A 27,051-nucleotide genomic window follows, 5' to 3' on the forward strand; every position below is an offset into this window, starting at 1 on the left:
TGATTAGTGCTAGGCAATTTGCCTTGTGATAAACAAGCCATTCAAATCAGTAATAGACCTGAGGTTGTTCCACAGCTTGAAAGCATTTCTCTGAACTTTATCTGGTATCACAGCAAGTGCCAATGTTTATAAGTTAAATTTTGCCATGTAGCTCTACATCTTCAAAGCTAGCAACCCCAGCAAGTGTTTGCGAAAGATACCCACCATCTTAAGACATTATGCTGACCACTACGATCACTAAATCAGCATAGCTGCAGCTCAGTTGCTATGTGCAATAGCCAGGTGCAGCTTGTAACTTTTCCTAAGTACTACAAAATGAAATGAATGAATGAAGAGGAGGCCAGGTTGGATTTTTTTCCCTGAATCTATGGCAAATAAATTACTTTTTGGGGACTAACCCTATCCAAGGAACAAAACCCATCATCCAACTGTGAAAAATCTCAATTTCATCACTACAGTATTGAGAAGGAGGGGGGAGAAGGAAGAGGAAAAGAGAAGAAAAAAATAATGATAGCTGAAAAAAACATAAAAGAAAACCATCAGTGAAAATTGCTCCTGAAACTTTGCAGAATTGTAACGGCTTTCTCTTGCTTAAATTGATTGGTGTAGCAATGTTATAAAATGACTATTAGGATTCATTGTGCACAACAGAAAGTGTGAAATGTCAGCAGACTATACAGCAAAAGTAATGGGTCCTGAACCTCTGTTAGTCAAAAATGATTTTGTTTCAAATTAGAAATTGATTTTTTTGGACACAAGCCCTTTACAGGCTTCCAACTTTTGTAGCTGTGCCTTGGAAGAGATTAACCTCAGCCACTGTTTGGGTCCAGGCTGATGATACCCTTTTGAAAGTTTCTTCACAGGGACTGCTTTTTAATGTTGGTATGGTCTTAACCAATAACACAAGTTATTTGTTCCTTTGAGAACTGCACCACATTTCTTCTCATTTTGCCATTTTCTTTATTTTTATGCTGACATATACAGCAAACTGGCTGACAAGTTAAAATAAAAAAAAAAAAAGCCAGCTCATAATTGTACCGAGGATTATGTTCAAGGCTCAGCAGTGAAACATGCAAGCTGCTTCCTTAGAAAGACTGCTTCTCTGCTCCTTAAGCGGAGTTACTAAGCTAGGAGCAGGATAGATTCTAGCTGTACAGACATCCCTGTGTGGCAAAATATCAGGTTGTGATGGTGGAGCCATTACTGGGGGAGGAAAAGAATGTGAAGAAGATTACATTTCATGAGCAAGCCCCACTGCACTTATTCTCTCTGCTTGCTGGGAAAGGAAAAAGAATTGTGGAAGTAGTTTTTTGAGATTAAAGGGCTATTTTTTCTCTTCCATCAGGAACACCAGCCAAGAAGATCACTTGTTATTTACAAGGCTTTCTATGCTTTTTATTACTCTAAACGTAGATACCTTGTCTTGGGTTGTTTTAAGCAACTTGCAATCCTCTCCCTCTAATTGTGCATTTTACTGATACACTCTTGAACACATATATAGAATTTCTAAATGCCATCGGCACACTCATGGCCCTGTAATACAGTATGCTTCTCCTTACCTTTCCTTGGCTTGGTGCCTTCCTTCTTGGTTTGCATCAGAAGGGTTTGCCCATCTTCCATGTTTGCACCAAAACCAACCATTTTCTTCCCTGAACTGCTCCCACCACTGCTCCCTGGTGTTCTGCAGGTTTTTCTCACTGGAGGCGTCCTCGGAAAATAATCTTCGCGTTTCAACACTGGTACACTGGGAGGAAAGAAAGATCACACTATTACACGATGCATGCAGCCCTTTTAACACTGCACCCAGCCCTCTCCCCCACTTTCACTCTCCAGAAGCGTAACCGCCATGCTGCTGGTTGAGCTCTTGTTGAATCCATTTACAATGTCTGAAAGCAGGATGCCTAAGGATCAAAGAGTTACCAACCTACTTCATCAGGAGTCTTTGGTCATCAGCAGCTGGCAGCACTCTGGCAATTGTATTTGGAGTTTTGTGGCATTTGGCACATTCCCTAAAGCATTGTGTCCTGGATTTCCTGAATGGTTAGGACAGGACAAGTGGGATGAAGATACAGAAAGTACTTTGTCCAGCACAGTGGAGCAACGTTGGAAGAAAGAGTAATTAAAAAAACGCTCACTTTGCTAGGATAAAGGGGAAACAGAGAAGATTATGTGAAGAGAAACTGGAGTTCATGGCTTGCAAAAGGCAAGCAGATAACAGAATCATAGAATCATTTAGGTTGGAAAGGACCTTTAAGATCATCAAGTCCAGCTGTTAACCTAGTTCAAGTTAAGCCGTTAACAGCCGTAACTGCCAAGTCCACCACTAAACCATGTCCCTAAGCACCACATCTACACGTCTTTTAAATACCTCCAGGGATGGCGATACATTGATTCAAGAAGAAAAGGGATGAGAGGAGATAAGACAAAAAGAGGTGAAATGAATGAACAGAGGTACTTGTAAGCAGGATAGAGAATATATGAGCAAACTGGTGGGAGAGTACCTGGTGCAGCAAGTGCATCAGTTTGAGTAGAGTAAGAAAAGAGAAAGCTAATCAGAACTATTATGGTTCAAGATGAACTTCAGCACAAGATCGTAAACACTGCACAGATAGAGCCAGGAGGCAAATTTGGTGATGTGGAGCAAGCATGACTTCAGTCTCTGCAGACACAGGCATGCACAAAAGATTTTGGGAAGACAGAAGGCTATGGAGACCCATCTTTCTCTCAGTAAAGACAACCTACTGCTTTCAAATTCTGCTCTCTGGCAAACAACTACTGGTTTAAATGAGGATTCCCAACATGTATACATAATTAGCCCCATCAATGTTAAAAAAAAAATTAAAAATATAAAAAAGCCTTTGGATTATCCACATGAAGGAATACAATTCATCCCAAGATTATACTGCTCTACTTGCAGTCATGGGAGTGACATACAGCTTTCCTAAATTAACAGATGAAACAAATCTTTTTCCTGTTTAAGCACCATTTTTACATGGGCAACCCAAAGACTGCCACTGAATGTGTATTATTTGTGATACAGCTTTATGGTGCTGATCCACAAAAACCTTTTACCTAAAAGCTTACACTACTGAAGATGTACACTACTGTACATCTGAGGAAAAAGCAGATATCTGATGTTCCCATCAGAAAATGATAGCTAAATTAAAAGTTTCAAATCAATGTGCTGTATAAGCCATTGTTTAATAGGGCCCACTGCGCCTGTTGGACAATTAGTATTACTCCTGTATTATTAATGTGGAACATTATATAATGGCTTATGACCTGTAATAACTGGCTGAAGTGTTGGATAAAACTTCTCTGAATAACCTCCGTTTACTTTAGGGCTTCAAACTGTGTGGCCACTAATAATATTGCAAAGTATTATTAAAATTTATGGTGAACTAAATTAGTATCTTATTTGAATTATATGAAATTTGTAACCTAGTAAGTAATTCCTGCAACCCAGAGTACAGCAAGAGGTGGGTTTGGACCCTAATAACTGTTTAAAGAGGCTTAAAGGTGTAATACTTGACCAGATTTGTCTGATAATACAGGACTTGATATTCCATTTGCCTGTACTTGGATGATTAACATTTAATTTAATTATCCTTTAAATGATAAGCATTTAAAAACACTGCAGTTGTCATTATTTGGATGCTTTCTGAGTTTTTAAAGTACATTTAATTACAACCTACAGATCTTGTGTGAAGACAGCGACCTTTGGCTTGTAGAGGAGGAGGTGATTACTCGACTGGTTCACTGCAATACCTTTTACATGGCGCAGTTACCTCTAGAATACCGAGTTCTGGTTTAAATAACACTATGGCAGAGACAATTCAAGCAGAAACAGACACCAAGAAGAAGTTACAGAAGCTAATTTATGAGGAAATAACAAAACCAAGTGTATTTGCATTTATAGCTCACTAAACAATTAATTAGAGCCTGGTTCTTTAGTTTTTAATAGAAGAAAACTCACATTGAATTTTTGCTTAAGTAAGGATAGAGTTCAATCTTAAAATGACAAACACTTAATCTGAGAGGTGTGCAGACGAAGGAGGGAAAGGGATAATGCAGAGAGATACAAAAATTCAATAATTAACAATGTACCAAAATTAAACCAAGAAAATAAGAAAAAAAAACCCAACTATTACAGAACATAGTTACTCATTCACCTGTGGAATAATTGGTAAAATGAATGATATGACTATTGCAACCTAGAAAATTTAAAACTAACATATGGTCCAAAGGGATCAGTTATGTATAGCTAGAGAGATTAAGCAACAAAACAGGTCCTCCTCTATTTTCAAATATAGCAAACCATCATATCACTCAAATGCAGCATGGTTAGTAGGACTTCCTGCAGGGCACCATGATATCTGATGAATTTTCATGCTATTCCCTGAAACCACACAACAGAGAAGACTGTCTAAATAAAGACCTTATTAACCTACCTAACCTACATACTAAGGCAGGAGTTGTAGAGTAGCATCACCAGAAAAGAAGCGAGTCTCAGCACTGCTGCCTCCTTATGAATATCAAAGTACATCACCAACAAAGAAAAACACACCTTGAACGTTTTTTCCATTTTGTCTGAGCCTCATATCGCGATATCCCCGCTGAGAGTGAATGGCAAATTTTAAATGTCATTCAGGACCCACTGACTACTGCTAGTATTTGCATTCCTTAAAAAGTAGAAAAACATTAACCTTTTGTTTTATTGAATTAAAATGCCATGGAAATGCTGATGTAGTCTTCAGAGACTGAAATACTTTTACAAAGAAGAATAGCTGTCATTTATTAGACACAAAGAACAATTACTTGATAGGATGCTTTCTGACAAAAAGCAGATTGGTATTCTCATCATAGAAAAGGCATTGTAAAAAAACCCAGCACAGACCTCTGAGACTTGAATAATTTAAAGCTGCATTTGGTGCAATTTGAATTTTTCTTTAGGGAGGCAAAGTTAAATACCTTTAATTTGTTCTAATTATTTCAAATTTGCAAGTTAATTATGGCTGATCATTAAATAACAAAAAGGACTATCGTCTCCACAGAGTTTTACCTCCTACCCTCTGCATTACTTAAGCTAGATTTTAGTATGCATGAATTAACTTTCTAAATAATCACACGGTTTGACTAAATGGCTCAGTAAAATGAGCTCTGATCCTCAGAATAAGCATTAATGGACATTAGAAAGGCTATTGGGACCCATGTTACTTACATTATAAGTATTTTTAATGGGGTCTTATTTACTAATCTTTATGTACTGTTCAAGTTAGGGCACCATATAGATACATTATTCTGCTTTAATAGAGGAAAGTCAGTTCTTCAAGATACTAAAACAAATGTCCATTTAGAGCCAACTAAATTCATTTTTAAATTAATGCAGGAAAACTCTGATAGAATTTAACTTGTTTTAGCTGCTCATCCTGATGAATCAATCCAACATAATGGTAGCCGTGGTCTGCAAATGGAGTTTTACAGATCTATTGAATCGCTAAGCAACTCAAGCAGCTAAGACTCTTGCCACAAAGCAGCATTTACTATCAGCATGTGTACACCCACGAGGTTTCATCTCTTCCCTGCTCCATACCTAGTGCTCATCTGACGGGTTCCCAGTCATCGATCCCAAATTTGGATGCTCACCTTTCACTGAACTCTGATCTTCCCATGCATTTTTCAGTGCAAATCAGTGGTATCCAGAGAACATGACTACATTATAACTAGTCAGAAACCCAAAACACGAGGCAATTCATGCCTCCAGTATATACGTTCAACAGATGGCTGCCTTAATGGTACCCTACTGCACCCTGTTGAGGCAAGGGCTTGCGAGTTTAACCATTATCAAACTGACAGATTGCCGTGGTAGGTTAGCTCCAAAAGCAAACGTGTTGGAATGTTATTTTCCTGTTCCGCAATTTCTGTTTTAAAAATAAAATAATTAACAGTTCATGTGAGCAATCTGCTGCAATTATATCAGGCCAAGAATGCATAACACTTAATGATGCAAAACTGGTGATAAATAGACAACCCGAGCAATACGTTTTTGTAGCTGGAACCTGTATTGCCGTTTCAGATGCAGTTTGACAAACAGGCTGAAAATTGCTTCCCCCCTGCCACTTGGGCTGGGAGAGTTTTCAGCCCAATCAGCTTCCAGAGTCAGCTCAGTATGAAGCAGCAGTATCACAAGTGCTGGGACAAGGAAGAAGGTGTCAATATATCACGGAATCTTCTTTTCAGCAGGGGTCCAAATTTAGATCTGTTTAAATCAAGTTATCAAACCACACTTTTGAAAACCACCAGTTCCAAAGCGGGACTGTTTGGGAAGTTGGTTGTCTGCATGGCAAATAAAAAAATATTTGCGAGGAGAAAAGAAGGACTGTAGACTTTGGATGAGTGGATCTAAGAAGCAACAACAGTGATCTCCTGAACAACCACAACTTTTTCAGTCCTCTCAAGTGTGCTGTGTTACTCTTTGTAAGCCCCTACTTCCAGAACTACCAAGTGCCACAGATTTTTCAGGTGTTTTTTCCAACAAATGTGTCAGGTAGGGCAGTGTGATTACCCTAATCCAAAAGGCAAAGAAGATAAGAAACTGATGCAGTAAAGAAGCTGGGCCCTTGGACAGCAAGCAGGTCAGCAGAGGTAGAATAGAACTGGAACCAACTCCCAAACACTCAACTCACTGAGAAAAGGAGACACCTGGAATTAGTGCATACACCGTGTGTGTCTGCTTAGAGCTAATCATGAGGAAAACCCTGACAAGAGAGGTAGAGCTTTCGGCGCTCCTTAGCACATCTCCATCTGCAACCTGGAGTCCTCTTCTGAGGGGATACAGCCTGCCTCTTCTTTCCAGCGGATCCAGGGAGAAGCATGCAAGATGTACAAGCCAGCAGAGCAGCACATGGGAAAGAGGAAGGAGATTCTTCTTCGTTAGGACCTCCTCCTAACAAGAGGAGGTCCACTTGTTACTGCTTTCTGTAGGGTGTGCAAATCTACAGGACAGCTGAGCAGAGCTGGAAGGAAGGCAAGAGTGTTCCAGGTGAGGAGAAGCAGCACAGCGCGAACTTCAGGGCAATCTCTCATCCCTGAATGCCATCACCCGTCTGTTCCTCACCACAAAAACAATCTGCTCACATCAGCAGATCAACAACCTTAAAAACACAGTTAAAAATCTAAAGCCTATCATATTGAAACATAGAGTGCTTGAAAAAAAATCTAAGCTTAACATTTTTCCCCTCCTTTAAAAAGCAGGAAAAATATCCTATTCTAATACGGACCTTGAAGGCCATATCCAAGCCTAGAGTGAGATTTCGTGGCCCAATTATGAAACCTGGCATTTTGAGGCTTATGTTAGATGCATCAGCATGTTAATGACACTGCTGGGATCCACTGCATGCTAATAAGAAACAGCTGCTTTCCTTTCTAGAGAGCATGTTCATTTATAGTTTTGAGATCATAGAATCATCGAACGGTCTGGGTTGGGAGGGACCTTTGAAGGCGGCCTAGTCCAAGGCCCCAGCAGTGAGCAGGGACACCTTTGAGGAGATGGGGTCGCTCAGAGCCCCGTCCAGCCTGCCCTTGAATGTTTCCAGGGATGGGGCATCTACCAGCTCTCTGGGCAACCTGTTGCGGTGTTTCACCACCCTCATGGTAAACAACGTCTTCCCTATATTGAGTCTGAATCTGCCCTCTTTTAGTTTAAAACCGCTAGCCCTCGTCCTGTCGCTGCAGGCCCTGTTAAAAAGTCTGTCCCCGTCTTCCTTCTCGGCCCCCTTTTAAGTGCTGGGAGGCCGCAAGAAGGTCTCCCCGCAGCCTTGTCTTCTGCAGGCTGAGCAACGCCGACTCTCTCAGTGTTTTCTCATAGGAGAGGTGTTCCATCCCTCTTTTTGTGGTCCTCCTCGGACCCACTCCAACAGGTCCATGATCTTTGGGACCAAGTCCATCTCCTTTCTCATGTATTTTTCTAGGCAAAAGGCAGGAGGGCAGCAACAGGTAGAGGAACATCTCAGCAGCCAGCAAGAGTTCTGGAACTGAAATATAAATATTATCAAATCTGCTTGTAACAAAAGGATTTTTTGTCACAGAAAACAGACGGTGATTGCCTACAATCCACATGTTATTATGCACACAATATATTACTGGGGAGTGATGCAGAGCATTCATCTCTTACACTCCTCTTCAGGCTCAGCGCCCTCAAATCCAGTAATGCCTGTGGCTGCATCGGGTTGCTGTTGAACTGTCTCTCTTGGGCCTACTGTGTTTTGTTTATATTTCTCTCATCTTGGAGGAGTTATACCAGCCACTATGCTAAAATTTTTTCCATATATCAAGCTGGACCAGGGTACAGTAATCCATAGCACGGCTTCTCCAGACCACTCTTTCAGAGTCCAGTTCCTTCCCCATTCCCCGAGTGACTGGTGCTCAGATATTTAATTCCACCAGCAAGAATTGAGGCCACATATGCTTTTAATTAGCAATGACCTATTAGATCACACCAGCCATAGGTGAAACCCTGGCCTCATTGAATCAATCAGAATACTGCCTTTATCTTCAATGAAGTCAGGACTTCACTTAATATACACAGTTAGAGGTCCATTTGTAGCACGTACTAAGCTAAATTCCACCTAAAATTATATTCATGCCTTCTCTTTGAAGCCCTGTCCTCATTCTGCTCTAAGTTAGCTACATTTCAGCTCCCTACCAGCACCTTTCCCACATCTTAGTTTTCCTAATAAACAACAAAATGAGCTCTGATTACTTTTCTCTCTTCTCTTCTGAACCCAAAGAAAATTCCAACGTAAAGCTTTTCAGACAGTGATAGAGAAATGGCCACAGAAAACAAACTGGCAAAGCTTTAGCAGGACAAAATGCTGTGATTGTGTGTTTGGCCTTTCTTATAGAGCAGAGCAGCTGTCGTTCCAGCAAGCAGTGCTGTCAGCCTTCACAAAAGAAAGTCATGTAAATGTCAAGTCATAGGTATAAAAACAATCCTTCAAAACAGCGTCTGTATATCTGAAAAGCCTGCCTAGCTGTCACCAGTGAAAGTACCATAAGGAATGATGCAAAAGCCTGTTTAGGACAAACAAAGTTTTTGAACTAAATCCAAACTTCTCCAGTAGATCAAGTCGTGTCGCACTCTCCTTCAGAAGGAGAATCACATGCTCTTCAGCAAAGTGAATGCCTGTCTTAGTGCCTTATCCAGCGTCACTATTGTTTGGCTGAGAGCCAGCCCCATTCACAAGGTACCCATCGAAATGCCATATGCAAGCTATCTCCTGAACAAACATCCCCCAAATTAGATTGCAATTTGGTTGTGATAAAGGCATTGAAGAACAATGCATCATCCCTTCTCAACTTGGCTCACCCAGGACAAAAGACTTCACAGTAGATGGGCTGCATTGCAAAACAGGCTGTGGCTGAGCTGTTGCTGCAGAGATCGGTCTGAGTGTGCAGGTAACCACCTGCTTGGTGCAAGAGTCCTTACGTTTTCTTTCGCTAAGGTTATGGGTATATAAGCACTCTCTCCTCCATAGCTGTTTCCAGAAAGGCTGATAGGTGTTGATAACAGGAGCTTTCAGTAAATGAGCAGCAATTGCAAAAGCCCTTTTTCTGATTATGGATCACATCACAGAGCAATCATTTGCTAAGGATAAATAACAATATAGCAAAGGAAGGACACCATAAGAGTTGAAAAGTAGGTACTCACAGGGTTTCCAGTATGCCCTACTAACACGACATTTTGAAGAGATGCCTAATTAGAGGAACAGATATTTAACATTGCACTCTTGTGTGCAGGTATTATGAAGAGTTACATATGCACAGAAAATAAGAGCTTTGGAGGATCCTGTAGTACCTATATGCAGACAGAAGAGTTATAAAAGACAAAATCTACAGCTGCTTCTGTTCATTGACAAGGTTGCACTTGATAGATGCTAACTTTGAATACTCAGGATACTGGCACGATCATTTATCATCCCTGGTTTCTAAATGAAGAAATGAAGGAACATAAAGTTACAAACTTCTCACACTGATAGCAATAAAAATTAATAACCACTAAATTGGCAAATACACGTACCCCTAAGGATCCTGAGGTGACTTTCTGGGTCACTGACAGCTCCCCTGATATCAGGGAACATGCTGCAGGGAAAGCCTTTCATAAATGCATCAAATTCCATAATAAGCACAATTAGAGGTTTTATCTTTCCTGTTCTTCTGAGGCTGCTGTCCTTGAATCTGATTTCTCTAATGATTAGGAACCATTACCACTGAAACCAACATGGGAGCACCCTTATGGGACCCAACTTTTTCCATGAAAATTCTGTCCTCTTATTCTAATCATCTTTATCTGTATAACATGATGATTGAATCAAGCATTTTAAGCACAGATTACTACTGGCTTTTACGGTTATATAGGTCTGTTAGTATTGAGGTCTTACAAATCTTGGGACTAGTGAATCTGGAGACTGTAGTGCTTTTCTCATTCCAAAAAACCATCAGAGGCTCAGTGTGTTGGCTCAGGCTCAGTCCAGGTACGAGGCACAGCTCTAACATGATGCCAACATATCTCCTCTCACCACACTGGCTCCCCAGCCAAATACAAACCTGACGTGGTTTTTGATTCTTGTTTTATAGTGATCAAAAGCAATGACATGTTAGAATATAGCCAGGTCTGCAACTATAAATGCACATGGCATCCTAAATGCTCTCATACTAGGATCTTTTAAAATGGTGTCATACACTATCCCACTTCTGTTGGAAACACACCTCCTGATGCGTCTTTACACTTGATCAGCCTTTTTTCCATGATTAAATCACATCTATGGGACATGGTCACTCTATGATTAAGGACTACATTAATGATTTCCTACTACACTAGTACTCTATATTATATTGCTTAGTAAAATGAAAACACTGAGACTGACTACTGATCTGCTTTTAAAAAAATCTTACAGCCCAAAAAGAAGTAGAGACATTAGACTTTGGACTTTACTCAGATTAGCGGATTACCATGCCCAACATATGTAGATTTGACAAGGTAGCTCTTGGTAAAGGTTTAAAATACCACTTCTAGCCACTTCAATTGCCTTGAATCCACTGAAGTTACATATTTCATAGAGCACGTTTGATGGCTAGTGACTGAAAAATCAGGTATTTATTGCAAGTGCAATACACACTTAGACGCCTAACTGATGGCATACAACTCTAACAATACGGCCTGGGCCCCACAAAAAACAACACACTAAAGATTTCCTTTCAGTGCATGTTTTATGTGAATGTGACGGCACCACCAAATATTGACTCAACCAGGATGTTTACAGAACAGATTTAACACTTTTTTGTACTCTTATATTCAGGAAATAGAGAGACATAATAGAATTGAAACCACACAGAAACCATTGCCTTGCCAAGAGGCACATACCAGTGAGATACGTATTGGCACACTCTCATGTCCAGTATCAAGGGAAGGAACAAAGGGAAGAGATCCTGGCACGAGGCTGTGTGCAGTGAAGCTGTGGGCTCTGCCCAGGCCCTGGGCTGCTGGTTCCCTGCCCCTAGAATCTGAACATGACAAACACACAACGTACTTTCGTTAGTCCAGATACAAGCGATTCTTGCTATCTTACAGCTACCACTATTGAGCTTAGGTCTTGGAAGTCTACCTTTGCACAAGTTTGCAATAACCTGTTTGGAAATGTCTGTCCAGAGCTCTTGCCACCAATGCCACTCTGACACTGATGCGGGTTTAGAGGCTTGCATTATTTGTGTTGCCAAACCATCTCAGCCCTAAGTCTACAGCCAGTATATAAATTTAGCCCACACCTCAGAGACATGACTTTGTCAAAAAGGATGCAAGACATAGATGGAGATTAAAGGAGCACAAAGTTAAAAAGAAAAAAAGGATTAACTACACATCAATCAAACAAAAGGGCACGTATTACACAAAGGTGAAGCCTGGTACTATTGACAGAAGACTGAAGATACTTGCATACTGTTTTGCTTCAAACTCTTGCATATCTTAGAAGCCATATGTAAACTTTTCTACACAGAAGAGCTGATGATTTGTCACTGCAGGTGAGTTACAATACTTCTCTCCCTAGGTCACTGGTGGTATCTTTTGAGTATGACTTATATTTTAGGTGGATTTACTGGGCAGACACCATCCTTGTGGTCAGTGGAAAGAGATGGATTAGTTTGAAACTCATCAAATTAGGATTGGGGGTGGGAAGGAAAAAAAGCACTCTGAAAAAAAACTCTGAAAAAACGCTGAACTCAAAAAAAAAGCCTCAAAGACATAAGATATGATACAGGAAAGATGTAGTCAGAACAGACAGACGGAGGCAGGAGTCACCATGACGTGACTCAGCAGTTCCAAAAGTCAGAAAGAGTTAAGGAACATGGTAGGAGCACATGGCTGAAAGTTCATGCAACACCCAAAACAACATGAAGTCTCACGTAACTGAAGGAGTAAAGAAGAGAAGGTGGCAGATAAAATAAAAAAAGAAGCAGCTTTGTCACTTTCTGCAGAGCCCTATAAACTGATACAATAGACAACTGGCCTTCAAAGGAGGGCTTCAGAGAAGCAATGGTGACAAGATGTGAATAAGCAGCCAAGATATGCACTTGGAAAACTTATTTTGAAGGAGGAGAATGAATATTGAGCAGTCAAAGAGGACTTTACAGTAGTCAAGGTGCAAGATGAAGGACTAGAGCAAGGGATGGTGTTTTAACTGTTGACATACTGAAGGCATGTTTTTGCTGCAAAGGAGAGGAAAGCTGCAATAGCTGTCAGCAGCCCAGATGCATATGGAGAAAGAGAGTGACCCCAAGGTTACGAGTCTGAGTGACAGGGAGGATGTGGCGTTATCAAAATCAGAAGTGAAAAGAGATTCAGAAGAAAAAGTAAGGAGTTCTGTTTTGGCCAGATTAGGAATGATCTGAAGGCAAAACAACCAGGATTATGTGTCAGGGAGGCAGTCAGATATGCAAGACTAGACGGAACAGAGCAGAGGGTTTAAGAGTTATTGGCAGAGAGATGATAGCCAAATCCGTGTAACTGGATGTTGTCATCCACGGACATGGGTACAGAAACGTCCAAGCAAATCAAGGAGTGACTAAATCCCTTTCCTGCCACTTCACAGAGGTTTCTACCTAGTTCCAACAGAAATTATCTAAAATAGTGCTGCAAAAACATGCATAAAAAAACCTGTCTCTCCATAAAATCTAAAGATCATACTGTTTCTAAAATTAGGGCAACCACTAAATGAAAGTTAACCCGAACAATAACTTTAGCTAAACTTCAGGTCACATGCATTTAATATAATGAGATGAAGAATATGAAAAGGCCATTCATAATGGAATTCATCGAGTTAGGAATGCCATGCTTAGCTGCCTTATAACATATAATTAATGATCCTATAAAAATCCAGCAGTACGAACTCTCCCGGCTGCCCACAGAACTGTTCTTTATGCTGGGTAGGGCAAGCAAGCATCTGCTTCCACAAATACTGCCCTTTGAGAAGCTGAAAAGCTTTTTTTCCCCTGCTCCATCAGGGACCACGCTGCCATTTCCATGACACGCTGAGCTTTGAACCGTTACCCAAATCAGACTCTAGCATTTGGCAACCCAGTACACATCTGTCATGATAGACTGGTTATTGGTGAAATGTTAAAGAAAAAGTTATTAACTCTTTTCCATTGCTTCTAATACCCCACCCTCCTCTAGATTATTTATAATCCCCACTAAACCCACCCTCTGTTTATAGTCTTTTAACACAACAGAGAAATATATACTGTCTGGAGAGCTGTCTTGCCTTGTATCACTCCCAACCATTTGGTACAACAAAAAAATGTTCTCTCTCCATCAAAAGGCCTGATCCCTCCTGAAGCCTTGATGCTCAGATTCAAGGTTAAAGGATTAAGGCCTGAAGCATTGAGTACCAGAGGAAAGGAAGCCAAATATCAAAAGAAACACAAAAATCAATCCTCTTCACCGCAGGAGCAGTGTGAAGAACAAATCAGTTGGGCTGAATCTAAAATTTTCTCTGCATGGCTCTCAAAAATTAGCACCGTTATAAACGTAATGGGTAGTTCTGCAAAGCCTCAGCACCCATGCAAAGCCACAGAGTTCAGCTCAACACACCAGTGTGGTCTGGAAAGTTTTATGTCAGAAAAATTCAGTGGCAAATACACAAAGTCCACTTCAGAGAAAGCGAGAGCTGGAGAGTGAGCGAGAGCACGTGTGCCGTTATCTTTATATGTAGTCTGTATATCTGCAAGTGGCAGAATCCAATATTTACTGGAGTTTGCCTTTTGCTTCAATTCTCCGTGTGCTGAAGTGCAGCCAAGGTCACAAGAGGGGTGGGGGAGTGGGTTTTAGCTTAGTGCAGCTGTGATCGTGGCCAGAACAGCAGGGTACAGAGGATTTCTTGCTTAACTTTGTAATACCAATAGCTTTTGTTCTTAGTCCTGCCCCATCAGTTCTGATATGAGCTTTTAAATGGCGTGAAAGTTGTGCGGGTGGGTTTAAAAATCTCCTAATTTAAAACTACCTTCCAGAACATTTTGTTTTATAAGATTTTTCTTAACTTTTCCAATTCACAAATTTCTGGGCCATATGAATATCTAGATTAAACATAATTTTCTCTTCATCCAAGATTACACATAAAAATAAAAAGTAACAAAATGATATGTCTGAAAAAGTAATCCACTCCAATTTATAAAAATAGAATTCAAGTTTTCGAAATTCAATTCAGGCAGTAAACTAACAGTGTCTACATTTTCCTGTAAAGGAGGCATCTGCAAATGACTTGCAAAAATGTCTCTCACTGTCTGCAAGTGTTGGCAAGGAACAAACTCCTTCAGGAGATGCATGAATTTTAAATATTTCAACCCAAAGAAAAAAAATCTCCGAGCATTTTCAGTTCTGGTATGTGATATTACAGAACTATAACCATGCAGAAGACTGGCAGGAAATGCAAGTTTTGTGAAAATACCAAAGCACACGAGTTTTAGCAAGCCTGTTTTCACTGATTGCCATCCTATGCTTAGCAATGTTTCTAACACCAGAGTTGCTGTGCTTTTTGAAGACCTCACCTACAGGTTGGCTCCATCTGCCTACGGAAACTACTTATGGTTATCTCCTATTTACGTCTTATACCTCAAGTCTATCAGTAGGCTTCCTGCTCAAGGTTACTTTGGACTGTAAGGGAAATGATGTAATACTGCTGCGTGCAGCATACGTGATCATGAGAACAGAATCAGCATAATTCAGGTAAATGTAAGACAGGCAGCTTCAAAACCCTGTTGCAGTTGAAAGTAAACCTGAAAATGAGATTAGTGAAGCAACCAGGTCAGTGAAAATGGATTCCTTGCTCCCCAGTCTGATAAGGATCACTGCCTACCATAAAAAAAAAGAGGCATGCATAGATACATGTAAAAAATTGCCACACACACCCCCCCTCAGCAATAAGGTCTTAGTAACCACATCAGAACAAAAGCCTTCACCCTGCACAAGAAAGCCTACTACCTTCAGAGTCTGCACGCGGCACTAATGAAGCAAAAATGTATATCTAACTCCAACTATCCTGTTACGTCACAACAGACTCCGGCAGCCATCTGTTGGAGGGATGCTGTGCCTGTATATAGCCAGACAACGCCACGAGAGAAAGAAAAACTCATATCTGCACCTAATTCAGCATTTGCACTACTGGCAGATCTGCAAGCACTTTTTTTACAGCCAAACAAGTGTTCGCTCCACAAATATCCTATCTAAAAATGATACAAACTTCAATGTAAAATTATCTGGAACAAGAAAGTAACTTGGGTGTTAAAAGGAACACTAACAAGTGAGTAAGAGGCTTCCAGATACACAGGTTTTATGGGCCATTTGCAAGCACAGCTGATTTCAGCCCAATTTAATGTGCCAGTCTGCCAAAACAGCAAATAGATGAAAAAAAATCCCAATGAACTGTATTCAATACATTCCCAAAAGTTGGCCAAGTACTATATAGATGCACCTCAAGAGACCAAGGACAACTCACAGATGAACTGAAGCCTGGGAAGTCTTGGACAATGAGCCAGTTGTGGCACTGGTAACGGTTTCTTCTCCAGAGGCTCGGGACAAGAGTAACAGGAGGTGACACGCTGGCATGAAGAAGAACTGACAAGAAAACTCCAAGTAGGAAACAAAATGGGTGTTACCATTGCCACCGGTTTTTAAATATCAGTTCCCTTCAAAAACGGGAGTAATGGGGCCAGTGCAAGTCAGGTCAGAGGTGGCAGAGCCGTGCGATTCTGTGTGATTTTTATTTTATTTTTAAATTAGTTGGAGGGGTGGGGATTGCATGAACAAACCTGGATATGCCTGGGACAGCAGGGGGAGCTGCGAGTCTGCGTTCCTCTGCACGTCTATTTAATTGCGTTGAATATTTGGACAAAAACACAGAAGTATGCTTTCACATCACTATAGAAAGATGCCTGCATGTCTAACAAGCCGCAAAAAAAATCGAGTTCATAACAAAGCATTAAACAAGGAGCAAGAGGTAATTGTCACCTTCTCTCACAAGATAATAAAAATAGTTACACCATAAACATAAAAATCTTTTAAAAGACCACTGACAGCATTCCCTCCTGGAATTATCACCATAGCAATGAGCATTCAAATAGGGGGAAAGTACTGCTGAATACTGTGTTTGATATTTTCAACTAACTAAAAATACAAACTGGAAAAAATACACACGGGTGATATAGAATGAAGCACACAAACATAAGAAGCCTTCAACGAAATTAAAGGTGGCACATTCCACCTGCAAATCTTTAATACTCCAGGAAATAAATCCTTTAACTGGGTAGCATGCATTGAAAGAGTGCCTGCAGATAACTGTAAACCCGTCCGATAGCTGCTGTATCCAACAATTCCTATTTATAACATTTTGCACAGGTCAGTGTAGAGGTGCAGTGGCAGTATTATGTGAAATCTGAGGAAAAGGTGCACGCATACGGAGAAGGCAGTAGAAAGCTGTACCGGCAGAGCCGCATAGGAAACCTAAGAATTGGAAAAGCAGGGAACCTTGTATGTTAAGATTTAGGCACACCGCACAACTCTGGGGAGGGGGACTTGCAAAGAAGCAAACTGTATCTTCTCTAGTTGGTGCTATTAAATAGGTCTTATTTCCATGACATTCAGATCCAAAGTTAAGATTAAATAAAGGAGAGAAGAGTGGATTGTTTTAAAATTCCTCTCCTAGATGCAGACATCAGGAGCACACACAAAAGCAGGTGCCGGGTGTATTGATCCTACTGAATACGCATGGAGTGGGTACTTGAGCATGTACCAAGCATCTGCGTCTGGGAGATGGAATGCGCTTTGTAAAAGGCTGTTTTATGCTAAACAAATGCATCAGGTTATGTTTTTATTTTGAATATTTTAAAGCATCTTGCACACTGGGGCAGACTTGAAAAGAAATTATACAGACAACCAGACAACTTGCCATTAATTGTACAAGTTACTATCTCCATAGCTGAAAATTGGCTGTGGGCTCACTTAGGAGCACTCCAAGCTACTGAAAACCGTCCTCAATAAAACCTGCTCTGACTGCTGCACCTTAGGGAAATGGAGATCCTGCATCTGAAGACTCTTCAGGTCCCATGCGCTGGCCCAGCTGCAAGCAACAGACACATTTCTTCCCCAACAGCTCCTCAACATACCCAGCAGGGAAGTCACAAATTCAACACTGCAAATTCATACTGGGACCATCCAAAGAGGCTGAGATGGACAACACTTGCTGACTTTGATAATGAAAAAAAAACTATAATGGCACATTTAGAAGAGAAAATGAAACAGGCATCCATTAGAAAATTTGGCTACAGATTGCAGTAGTCCCCAAGGTAAAAGTTTTCCTTTTCACAGACAGCCAGACTATGACCAAAATTTGTATCAGAAATCAAACTCTGTACTGTATTTGCTTGTGGAATCTTTTTTTCCTTTTTCAAGGAGGGAAAAAATTAATCCCTCCAGGAGATGACAAGATGCCTTTTAAAGTACATATCTCATTTCTGACTACAATTACCTTTCAATAGCCTGGCACAGCTGCACGCTCCTATTTGCTTTTTGTTTTTCATTAAGGGCTCCTCTATTATTTGTACCCATCCTATAGCATTTATGCCTGGCAGTGATGCACATTCCCTTGCCTATGATTCTTCCCACAGATAGTAGAGAATAAATTGCAATTAGATTTTCATAATTGTAGATAATTAACTCAAAATGAGCTGTTAATTATAAAAAAACCTATGTTTTTCAGTTCTTGATTATATTATTTATTTTACTTCTAAACTCCAATACCTCACTTCAGCAAGTTTAGTATTTTGAAGGACTTTCACCATTTCCTTTAAAATACCAGGATATTTTTAAGCTAAGTTTTGCTTATTTGAAGACTGAAATCAAGTTTCATGCTGTGAGGTTTGCCAGAGGAGCTCTCATGTATGAACTGGAAGTCAGAGAGGGCTGGTTTTCCATGAGGGTTCTGATAGCATTTGCTGTAACAAGAACTGTTTGGCAGGTCAATTAAAAAACAATTAATAAACCCCCCCCCCCCTCCCGCAACCCCCTTTCCCCCCCAAAAAAAGTGAAAGAGAGACTGTTAAAAAAAGAGGATGTATTCCTACCAGATCTTCATCCTTTCTAAGCTCTAGCCACACACTTGCACACTCTCTCTCGAACACTGAAGAAAACATCACTTACATATTCAAATGCATAAAAGAGACAAATGGACTTGTCTTCTGTAGCCTCTTTCAGCCTTACGTTAGAGTAAATTATTTAGGGAGCATTCGTCTGGTAACCTTTGCAAAACTGAAGATGGCATACAGGAGGAAAAACTTCCAAGTGTTTTGCTGCCAAACTTTGGAACCAGCTGGCATGGCAACTTGAGACTGCATGAACACATATTAACTTTGAAAAATTATAGTAAATTAAACCAGGGGAATGAAGAGAGGGTGGGGAACCTTTTGAAATCTGGAACTTTCATTTTGTTAACAGCACAGGTTTTCCTCATTTTCCCTGCTAGGCTATGTAGATTTTTGCAGGTTTTTGATAAACTGTTGCCAAGATGCCCTACAGATGTTCTGGGTTACATTTTTCCTCCAAGGAGCTTAATGCTACTGTAGCTTAAACATATCATGACTCTCCATCTCTTTTGTTACAGTGATCAAACTTTGATCACTTCAGTCTGTGCAAAAACAAAACAAAAAAATGCATCAGAATACAATAAGGATACGCCAGTAACTCACAGCAGCCAAACACCTGGTTAAGCAACGAAGTATTCCAACAAAACTAGTAATGCCTGTTGTTCTGGAGAAAGAAGTCTTATCCCTTTTCAGTGAAGAGGGATCTCAAAAAAATAAAATAATATCAGTATCACTTGAGGTTAAAAAAAAAAATGTTTTAGACCCTTAGTTTATAAATAAATTAATAGTGCTTCCAGTATTCTTATAAAGGAGAGAAAAGCTTATTATTTTAACATCTACTCTTGTCACTAAAGAAGAAGCCATTCAAAGGACAGCTGCTCTTCTTGTCCACCAAATGGGATACCTTAGTCGAAAGAACATCTACAGTTAAAGCATAGAACAAGAAGCTGTTACTGTATGAGAAAGGGAGGAAAACCCTGTCAAATCCACAGTTTTTATTTGTTGCTTTTCTAATAAGCCTGAGTCTTCTTCCAGTGGTAACAGGAAATGCGACAGGATGGGACAGAAAGAAAACACAATAATGTATTGATTAAAGTTTTAAACAGCTTGCAAAATTGAGATAAAGAGCTAAATATTGGCTTAACTCTACTTCCATTTATTTCAGTGGTAGTTTGCTCTGATCACGCTGAAGCAGAGGTGCAACGCAACACAACACTGTTTAAAAACCAAGTAACTGTCACCAACTGTAAAAGATCATTTCTATCTGGGAGTTAAAGGATAATGTATTTTTGACATCAGGTCCAAATCAAGACTAAAGAGATGTTCTGATCTTAATTGAAAAAATAACAAGCGGTACCTAGAACAAAGAACAAAAGCTAAGATTTTGTGAAAACTCCATTTTGCCCTCGGCTAGGTTAGTGTTCTTAAGAGATGACACACAAAACCCGAGACCTCTACAGGAAATCAACCCCTAAACCTTGAGTAATAACAGATCAACATAACTATTGATTTGACTCATAAAATGCAACAGCCAATGAATTTTACATTTCCTGCAGAAAAAAGCTCTTAATCTGAAACAAACACATGAACAAATACCCTTGGCAGCCAACAACACACTGTCAAGAAGATATACCGACACTCTGAAGTACTTAGAAGTGAAGAGAGAAATTACCTTAGCCCCATGCTGTTGCCGTTCATCATCAGAGCAAGTTCTCCAGGTGCTTCATCAATGGGCACATCTTCTGAACCTGGTACATGGCCTCTAAACCTGAAAAAGCAGAGTTAGCTGGTTTTGCAGCTAGTCAAATCATCACACTAGGAACTCTCCACAAAAAGGTGAGCTGTGTGTCTACAGACAGGGCACTTAATCACATTAAATGCAGAAGCTTTCACAACTGTTTTCACACTTTCAGATATACTTTTGTATTGGAAGGCTGACATGTCCAGTGCCTTTGCTTCTAAGGGCTTCCATTGGGAACAAGATTAGAAAAATTTCATTTACTCATTTCAAAGGACTTGCTCCCTTAAGAAAATGGTCACAGTATCCAATAACAAACATCCCTGTTGGGCTCAGATTACAGCTCCAGCAGCACCAGAGCTCAAAGGCATCGTGTGTAAACTGCATAAAACATGGAATTCATTTGAGATTGTGGTGTCTCCTGAAACTATGGGCCCACAGATGATGCTCCATTTTTAATAGATTACCCCACCTTTTTCTTTCGCTCCAATGAAGATAGAAAAGTCAGCAATTTTTATTTGAATAAAATTCCTGTTGCCAGGATTTACCCATATTTGTCTACTCTGGTGTGGTTGCCATCAGGAGGAGTCACAGAACTACCCCTTTCCCTGCACACACACCATTTTTGATAGCCAAGCAACTACTTCACACAGAGAGAAACTGCAAACTAAAAGTACTATGCTCGCTTGAGGCTAAATAGGGAAATGTGGGATATTAAAATGCAGTTATGATACAGCGTGGCCAAAAAAAGGATCAATTCATACATTCGCTAAAAAAGCAAAAGATTAATAGCCAATGACTATAAATTGTCAGACTTTTCATTTGTCATTTGAGGACAACACTTTCAGCAGCTCAGAATGGACCTTAACCAGCACTCCACCCATGCAAAAGGACAGACAAAAATAAACACTATGTGGAAATGGATTTTTGTTGCATTGTTTTTTTAAACTGTCATGATGTTAAGAGATGAACTAGGTTAAAGCCTCCTGACAATGAAGCAAAGGGTATTTGAGCTTAGCTAAACAAACTTTTATTGTTTGTAGTATATAATATTACCCTGTTATCAAGTGCAAAAGTGAATTATACACCTAGAACTGAAACAGAACTGTGATGCCTACGAGATTTACCTGTAAATATCAACCATTTAATTTTAAAGAGACTGAATATTTTTAAGAGCAAGCACACTATATTCTAGTTGCTTTTCTGAAAGAGAATATGGCAAATGTGCTTTCACCTGCACCTCTGAAAAGAGATCATAAAAACGCTGAGTCCTTAGATTGATCATATATGATTTTCTTTCATATAATTCCTTTAGGTAACTAGAGCTCTGTAAAACATGACTTTTTTTCAGAAAAAAAATAGCTAAAATAGGCATAATGGCATTAACAAGTACATCTTTATAGATATATTTAAGGTCCATTTTTTTCTGGGCTTATGATGCCTCAAATGCTGAAAAATATCCATGAGAAACAAAACCACCAAAAATCTCAGTCTGTATGTCCTTCATATTCTACTTGTTTTTCATTAGAGGGATGCAGGCATAGAATTAAGGTATTTGATGATTAAGAATCCATCTGTTCCTACTTAATTCTTACCTGAAGTCATAATCCCTTGTTTGTGACCTCAGTCATTTTTAACACACACAATTCTGATTGCCTTTAAGACAGGCATTTTTAAAGCCATATAAACATTACTTTCAATGTAAGCCACAATCCAAGACAACAAACAAAAGACCACCTAAATTACAGTATTCTCTTTTAGAGTTTGAAAAGTAACCAGGGGGCTGGGATTAAGAAGAGAAAGTGATCTATTCCTCCATGGTGGTTATAATACGTGAATGCAGGAAGTGGGTCACGTAATGCAGACTCTCATGAGATGCTGTCAGCAGTTGCCATATTAAAACAGTATCAAAATAAGCATCCTTGTGAAACCCTCCTGTTGCTTCTTCTAAAAGACTGCTAGATTTTTTCCCATTGCTTTCCCATCCTACTGCTGAAATGTTAGTATTCAACTGAGTTACACTGGCTAATTCAACTTGCTTTAACCCGCTCCCTTTCACCGGTCCTCTCCACTCTAGTAATGTGATACCAATAAACCAGTTTATCCCTCTTTTCCAGAGTCCCCATTCATATTGTCAGGAAGTTGTGATCTCACCTTCTGCAACAAGCTCATGGGCATTGCAAGCCACGTTCCATATTCCTATGGTTATTGCCCTTCCCTTCTTCTAGTTTTTAAACATGTCTTCTGCCTCAGTCTTGGCATTCTCCCTTCCACAAACACCGCTGGAAAGAAAATGTCCTTGCTACACAGGGCTCCCTTCCTTTTCCATACATATAAACAGAAAATATATATATATTCCATATATATATAAAATGATCTCCATCTTTTCTGTAAAACACACTTCTTCCAGTCCCTACCTAGGAAGGTGCAATACTTCAAAACTGGCCTCTCCAAGGAAAGAAGGGGGAATGACATATCTGTGTCATCCATGCTCACACTGATCTCTTTCCAAATGTCTGTATTCCTTGAAGGGCCTGCACTAAGATCAACCTCTCATTTTCTTCTACTGTTCTTTTCCTACCTAGTCTTTTAGCACTGCTTTTCTTGTACCTTTCTTTCTACCACATACTGTTTTCCTCTGCTGTTTTCCACAGCTGTCATGCTGTTTCCCAACAGTATATGCTAATATACTAAAAAGTCTCCTCTCCTCTAAATCACTGTTAGAATTTGTGCCACAGGTATTGCCTATCTTATCAGTTCCATTCTCCTACTTTAACTATTGCCCATGTCTCAATTAGAAATTTTAGGTTTTTTTTTTAAAAACTGTAAGTCTCGAAAATCACCTGTTATAATCCATACGCGATTGGTGTAGTTGCTGTTGTTTTAGGAGCAGTTTTGCTTCTTGCTTAGCCAACAAATGTTGCAGTCGTTCCTTTTCAATTTCCAGCTCCATTTTCTGCAGAACCAGCTTCTGCCTTCTTTCTTCATACAACCTTTTAGCCTGCTCTGTTTCTTTAGGCCCTGAGTCCACACTGTCACTCAGCTGAGAAACTTGAGAGCACCTAGAATAATCACAGGTTTTGTGAACTGGCCCAGAGTGTCTTCTAGGTACCTGGCTGATATGGTGGCTCTCTTGCACGCCCCCTGAACTCCCTACATGCCTGCAGGCACAACCTTGACTCACTTGCTGAGGGCATGTCCTCTGAAATTGATTTGCTTTCTGGTCCATCTCCTGATCTGGTTTTACACTGTGAGGGCTCCCCTGCTTGGCTGGGGAAATCACATTGTTACACTTTCTGTGCAAGCCATTTTCTACTGGATATTCCTTCAGACACTCCCGATGGTTGTAATGGATTTCAGTCCCGTAATCGTGATTATTCCTGCATGGCTGAGACAATGCAACATGGGCTGGGCTTCCAGCCTTTGATGCTCTACTGTTCTTATAAAAAGGCTGAGGTGCCCCAATGCCCAAGTAGGAACCATCTAGCTCCAAAGATGGTTGTTGGCATGAGCTCTTCTTACTGGATACCTGCAATAAGAGAAACAATTTCCTGTGAATTACCAAAAGTTATCTTTGCTCATTAATTTCACTTGGTAAATGCATTCTCTCAGAAACAGACTTGCTGCATCATGCTGATGGACATACAGCCAAACCCAAGAAAATGTTTATCAGAAGACAGACACGAATCTGCTATCAAATCTACATTTCATTCCATCTACACAAGTGTAATAAATGTAAAACTACTGCCTGCAGGATCCTCAGCATAAAATGAGTCGCTTCAGAGTATCAAGTAGTTGTGAGCATCTAGGGTTACATAAAATCAACTTGAAGAGTGGCAAAAAACATTAAATGTTAATGTTTGAAAATGTTTAATTTTGAATACCGAGCCAAAAAATCCATTCAGCCACTCTTTGATTGGCCATTACACAGCAGGAGATTTGATGTAAAACATTTCACCTTGCACTGAATGGGATATTACTTACCGCTGGAAATTTGATGAGAGTTTTTGAAATATCTTTACAGAAACACAGATAAAAACCAACTACTTTCTGTAAAAAATGGTTGTACATCAAAAGCTGTCATTTAAATACAAAACATGTTTAAATTCAGCTATAAACGTAAGTGATTTTTCAATTAAGCTGGGCAAGTGATTATACTCTGATAAAACTCTGAAGAAAGAAAGCAACTGTAATTCACATTTGTCAAGCCAGTGCAAGCAAATTCTAGTGGTTTTGTTATACTCGTGGATATTATGTAACAGACATCAAAATCCTACTTACTTCCTGGAGTATCTTTGCACTATGGTTCATCTAGGCAGTTAAGCATTTGAGTTTTTATGCACATCAGAAGAGCAGTGAATCAGGCATTCGCATTTCTTTTGCTAGACCTGTGCATTAATTTCAATAGCATACTGAATTTAAACTCATCCAGCCTTTTGGACCTTTCACAAAGATCTAATTTTTTTAATTACAGAAGCCAGGTTTGTTAAAGATAACAAAACCACTGCAGTGAAAGTGGTTTAGCAGGGAAATTTGGTATCCACTGATGGAAAGAAAAGTATTATTAGCACTCTGGCAATGCTTACAATAGATAGGTATTGTCCAAATAGAGTGAAAGATAGTCAGCAAGCCCCAAAACACTAGAATTTAGGAATGCAAGCAAGCATCCAGCGATGATTAGAAGAGAGATATAATCCAAATATATGCAGTGTTTATATGTATAATTTAAATTCTTTTTTACAAATAAACAAAAAATACAAAATATATATTCTGCTGCCCTTCAAGACAACCAATTACAAGTTTCTTGTAGACTTCACAGAATGTAAATTAACACGGATTAGCACCTGAATACTGATATTTTATTATTTCCAGTTTTGTGGATACAAATACATCTTCTCTGCCATGTGATTGAAAGCCAAGGATGTCATGTTTTGCCCCAAAGGGCCCAGTGAGTTGGAGGTATTTGCATTAATGTCAGTGCTAAATGTCTGAGGAAAGCCTGGTGCTTGGACTGGGTGAAAAGTGCAGGACATTAAAATATTTTAAAGTCAGAGGGGCTGGCAGGGCAACTGAGCAGAAATGCAACATGCTGCCAAAAAGACGGAGTTTTGTTATTTATTATTTGTAGTGTGTCATCCTTGTCTGCAATATTTTCTAGACAAATAAAGGCTACAAAGCCCTTTTAATCTAAATTAGACAATATATAAAGGGATGACCAGCAACAGGAAGAAATAGTACAGAAAAGGGAAAGTAAGACAATCCTGTTGTTACACGCTGTCTCTCATTTCCCACCTCACCTGCTTCTGCTAGCGTAGCATTTAGGGCACCAACAGAAAGAGGCTTTCAATGTGGCCAGTTTCCCAGCCCCCAAGACAGAAGAAGGTGGCAGACCTGAAGGTATTCTTAGAGGATCCTATCAGAGCTGACAGCTTAGGGTGGTCTACAGAAAGCATACAGTTACCCTTCTGCAACCCATAAACCGAAGTAAAAAGGAACAAAAAAGGAAGGCTCAAAAGATTAAATAACTGAGAATTTCTTTATTTCAGCAGTTTGTTTATTGACTGAAGAGACAAGAGAATGTTAAGAAACCTAAGCACACAAATGAAGATGGTACAAAAATAATCATCAGGAGCAGGTTTAAGAATAAAGGCCCATATCGCAAATTAACTTCATGGCTGAGACTCTATTAAGAGTCCCTGAAGGCCCTAAAAGAGAGGTACCAGTTAGCATTTGTTGACCTTGGCCGCCATTAAATCTGCCCTGATGGTCTCAGAAATGGCATTGACATTTAAAGACTTCATAACAAGGCAGAGAAACTTTAATGTTATTTCACAGTTACAGTATGTTTGCAGGGGGGAAAATTCTCATTAATGTCATTGAATGCAAGTGGGGGTTTTTTTATTCCTTTAGAAGAAGGAGGTCAAGTTAGGCAGAAGACTGAGTTCCAACATGCCTTTGACAGCTACTCAGTACTTTGCAGGGTCTAACCCCAAAGAAAAATTAACTATTGGGAGTCAGAAGCTACTTAACAACTTTTTTAGCAATTTGTGTTTTTCTGTTAATGCTTTAATTGAAAACTACAGCTGGATGGCCGAGGCTGCAGGGAAAACAGACCTACATTTACACTTATGAGGGATCAGATGAGACCAGAGCATGCCATGACAGATCTGTAAGACACAGGCCAGGTGAAGGGGAAAAGCGGGAAAAAAAAAATTCCAAAGACCCACCTACTACCGTGAGTCTAAAGACACACAAGCATAAGGAATTGGGTAATTTTACAAGATGAGTTTAAGAAAGATATTGCCTATGGGACACATGGAAACCATGACAGACCATGATGGAACAGCTGTGCTTTCCCCTCTGTGGAGCTCTTCCAGGCTTGCAGTACGGTATTTAAAGATAGAACTTCCTTTAACTGAGGCTTAAACAAACAAACAAACTCAGACTGCTCCTTGCAACATATGGAGTTAATAAGACTTTATCAGATGTGAAACTCTTGCGTGGAAACAAGGCAATATTAAAAAATAGTTCAAATAATCTTTAGAAGGGTTTAAAGAGGAAGATGTGGGGAGCTCTACGAAATCTTTACTGCAATCCCAGTAATTTTTGCTCAGGGATTCAGAGCAGAG

General features: G+C 39.8%; 1 protein-coding gene across 5 annotated transcripts in view; it reads right to left on the minus strand.

The window, feature by feature from the left end:
• Positions 1-27,051, minus strand: part of KIAA1328 (KIAA1328 ortholog) — a 174,383-nt gene that overhangs the window by 35,955 nt on the left and 111,377 nt on the right. For all 5 annotated transcript variants that reach the window (XM_075488409.1, XM_075488410.1, XM_075488411.1 and 2 more), the window contains 3 exons: positions 23,266-23,951; positions 20,357-20,452; positions 1,560-1,744 (listed from right to left, as the gene is read on the minus strand). In XM_075488409.1, coding sequence (XP_075344524.1) covers positions 1,560-1,744; positions 20,357-20,452; positions 23,266-23,951 — 967 coding nt within the window. The remainder of the gene's footprint in view (positions 1-1,559; positions 1,745-20,356; positions 20,453-23,265; positions 23,952-27,051) is intronic.

The sequence above is a fragment of the Mycteria americana genome, chromosome Z (assembly GCF_035582795.1).
Source record: "Mycteria americana isolate JAX WOST 10 ecotype Jacksonville Zoo and Gardens chromosome Z, USCA_MyAme_1.0, whole genome shotgun sequence".
NCBI classification, from domain to species: domain Eukaryota; kingdom Metazoa; phylum Chordata; class Aves; order Ciconiiformes; family Ciconiidae; genus Mycteria; species Mycteria americana.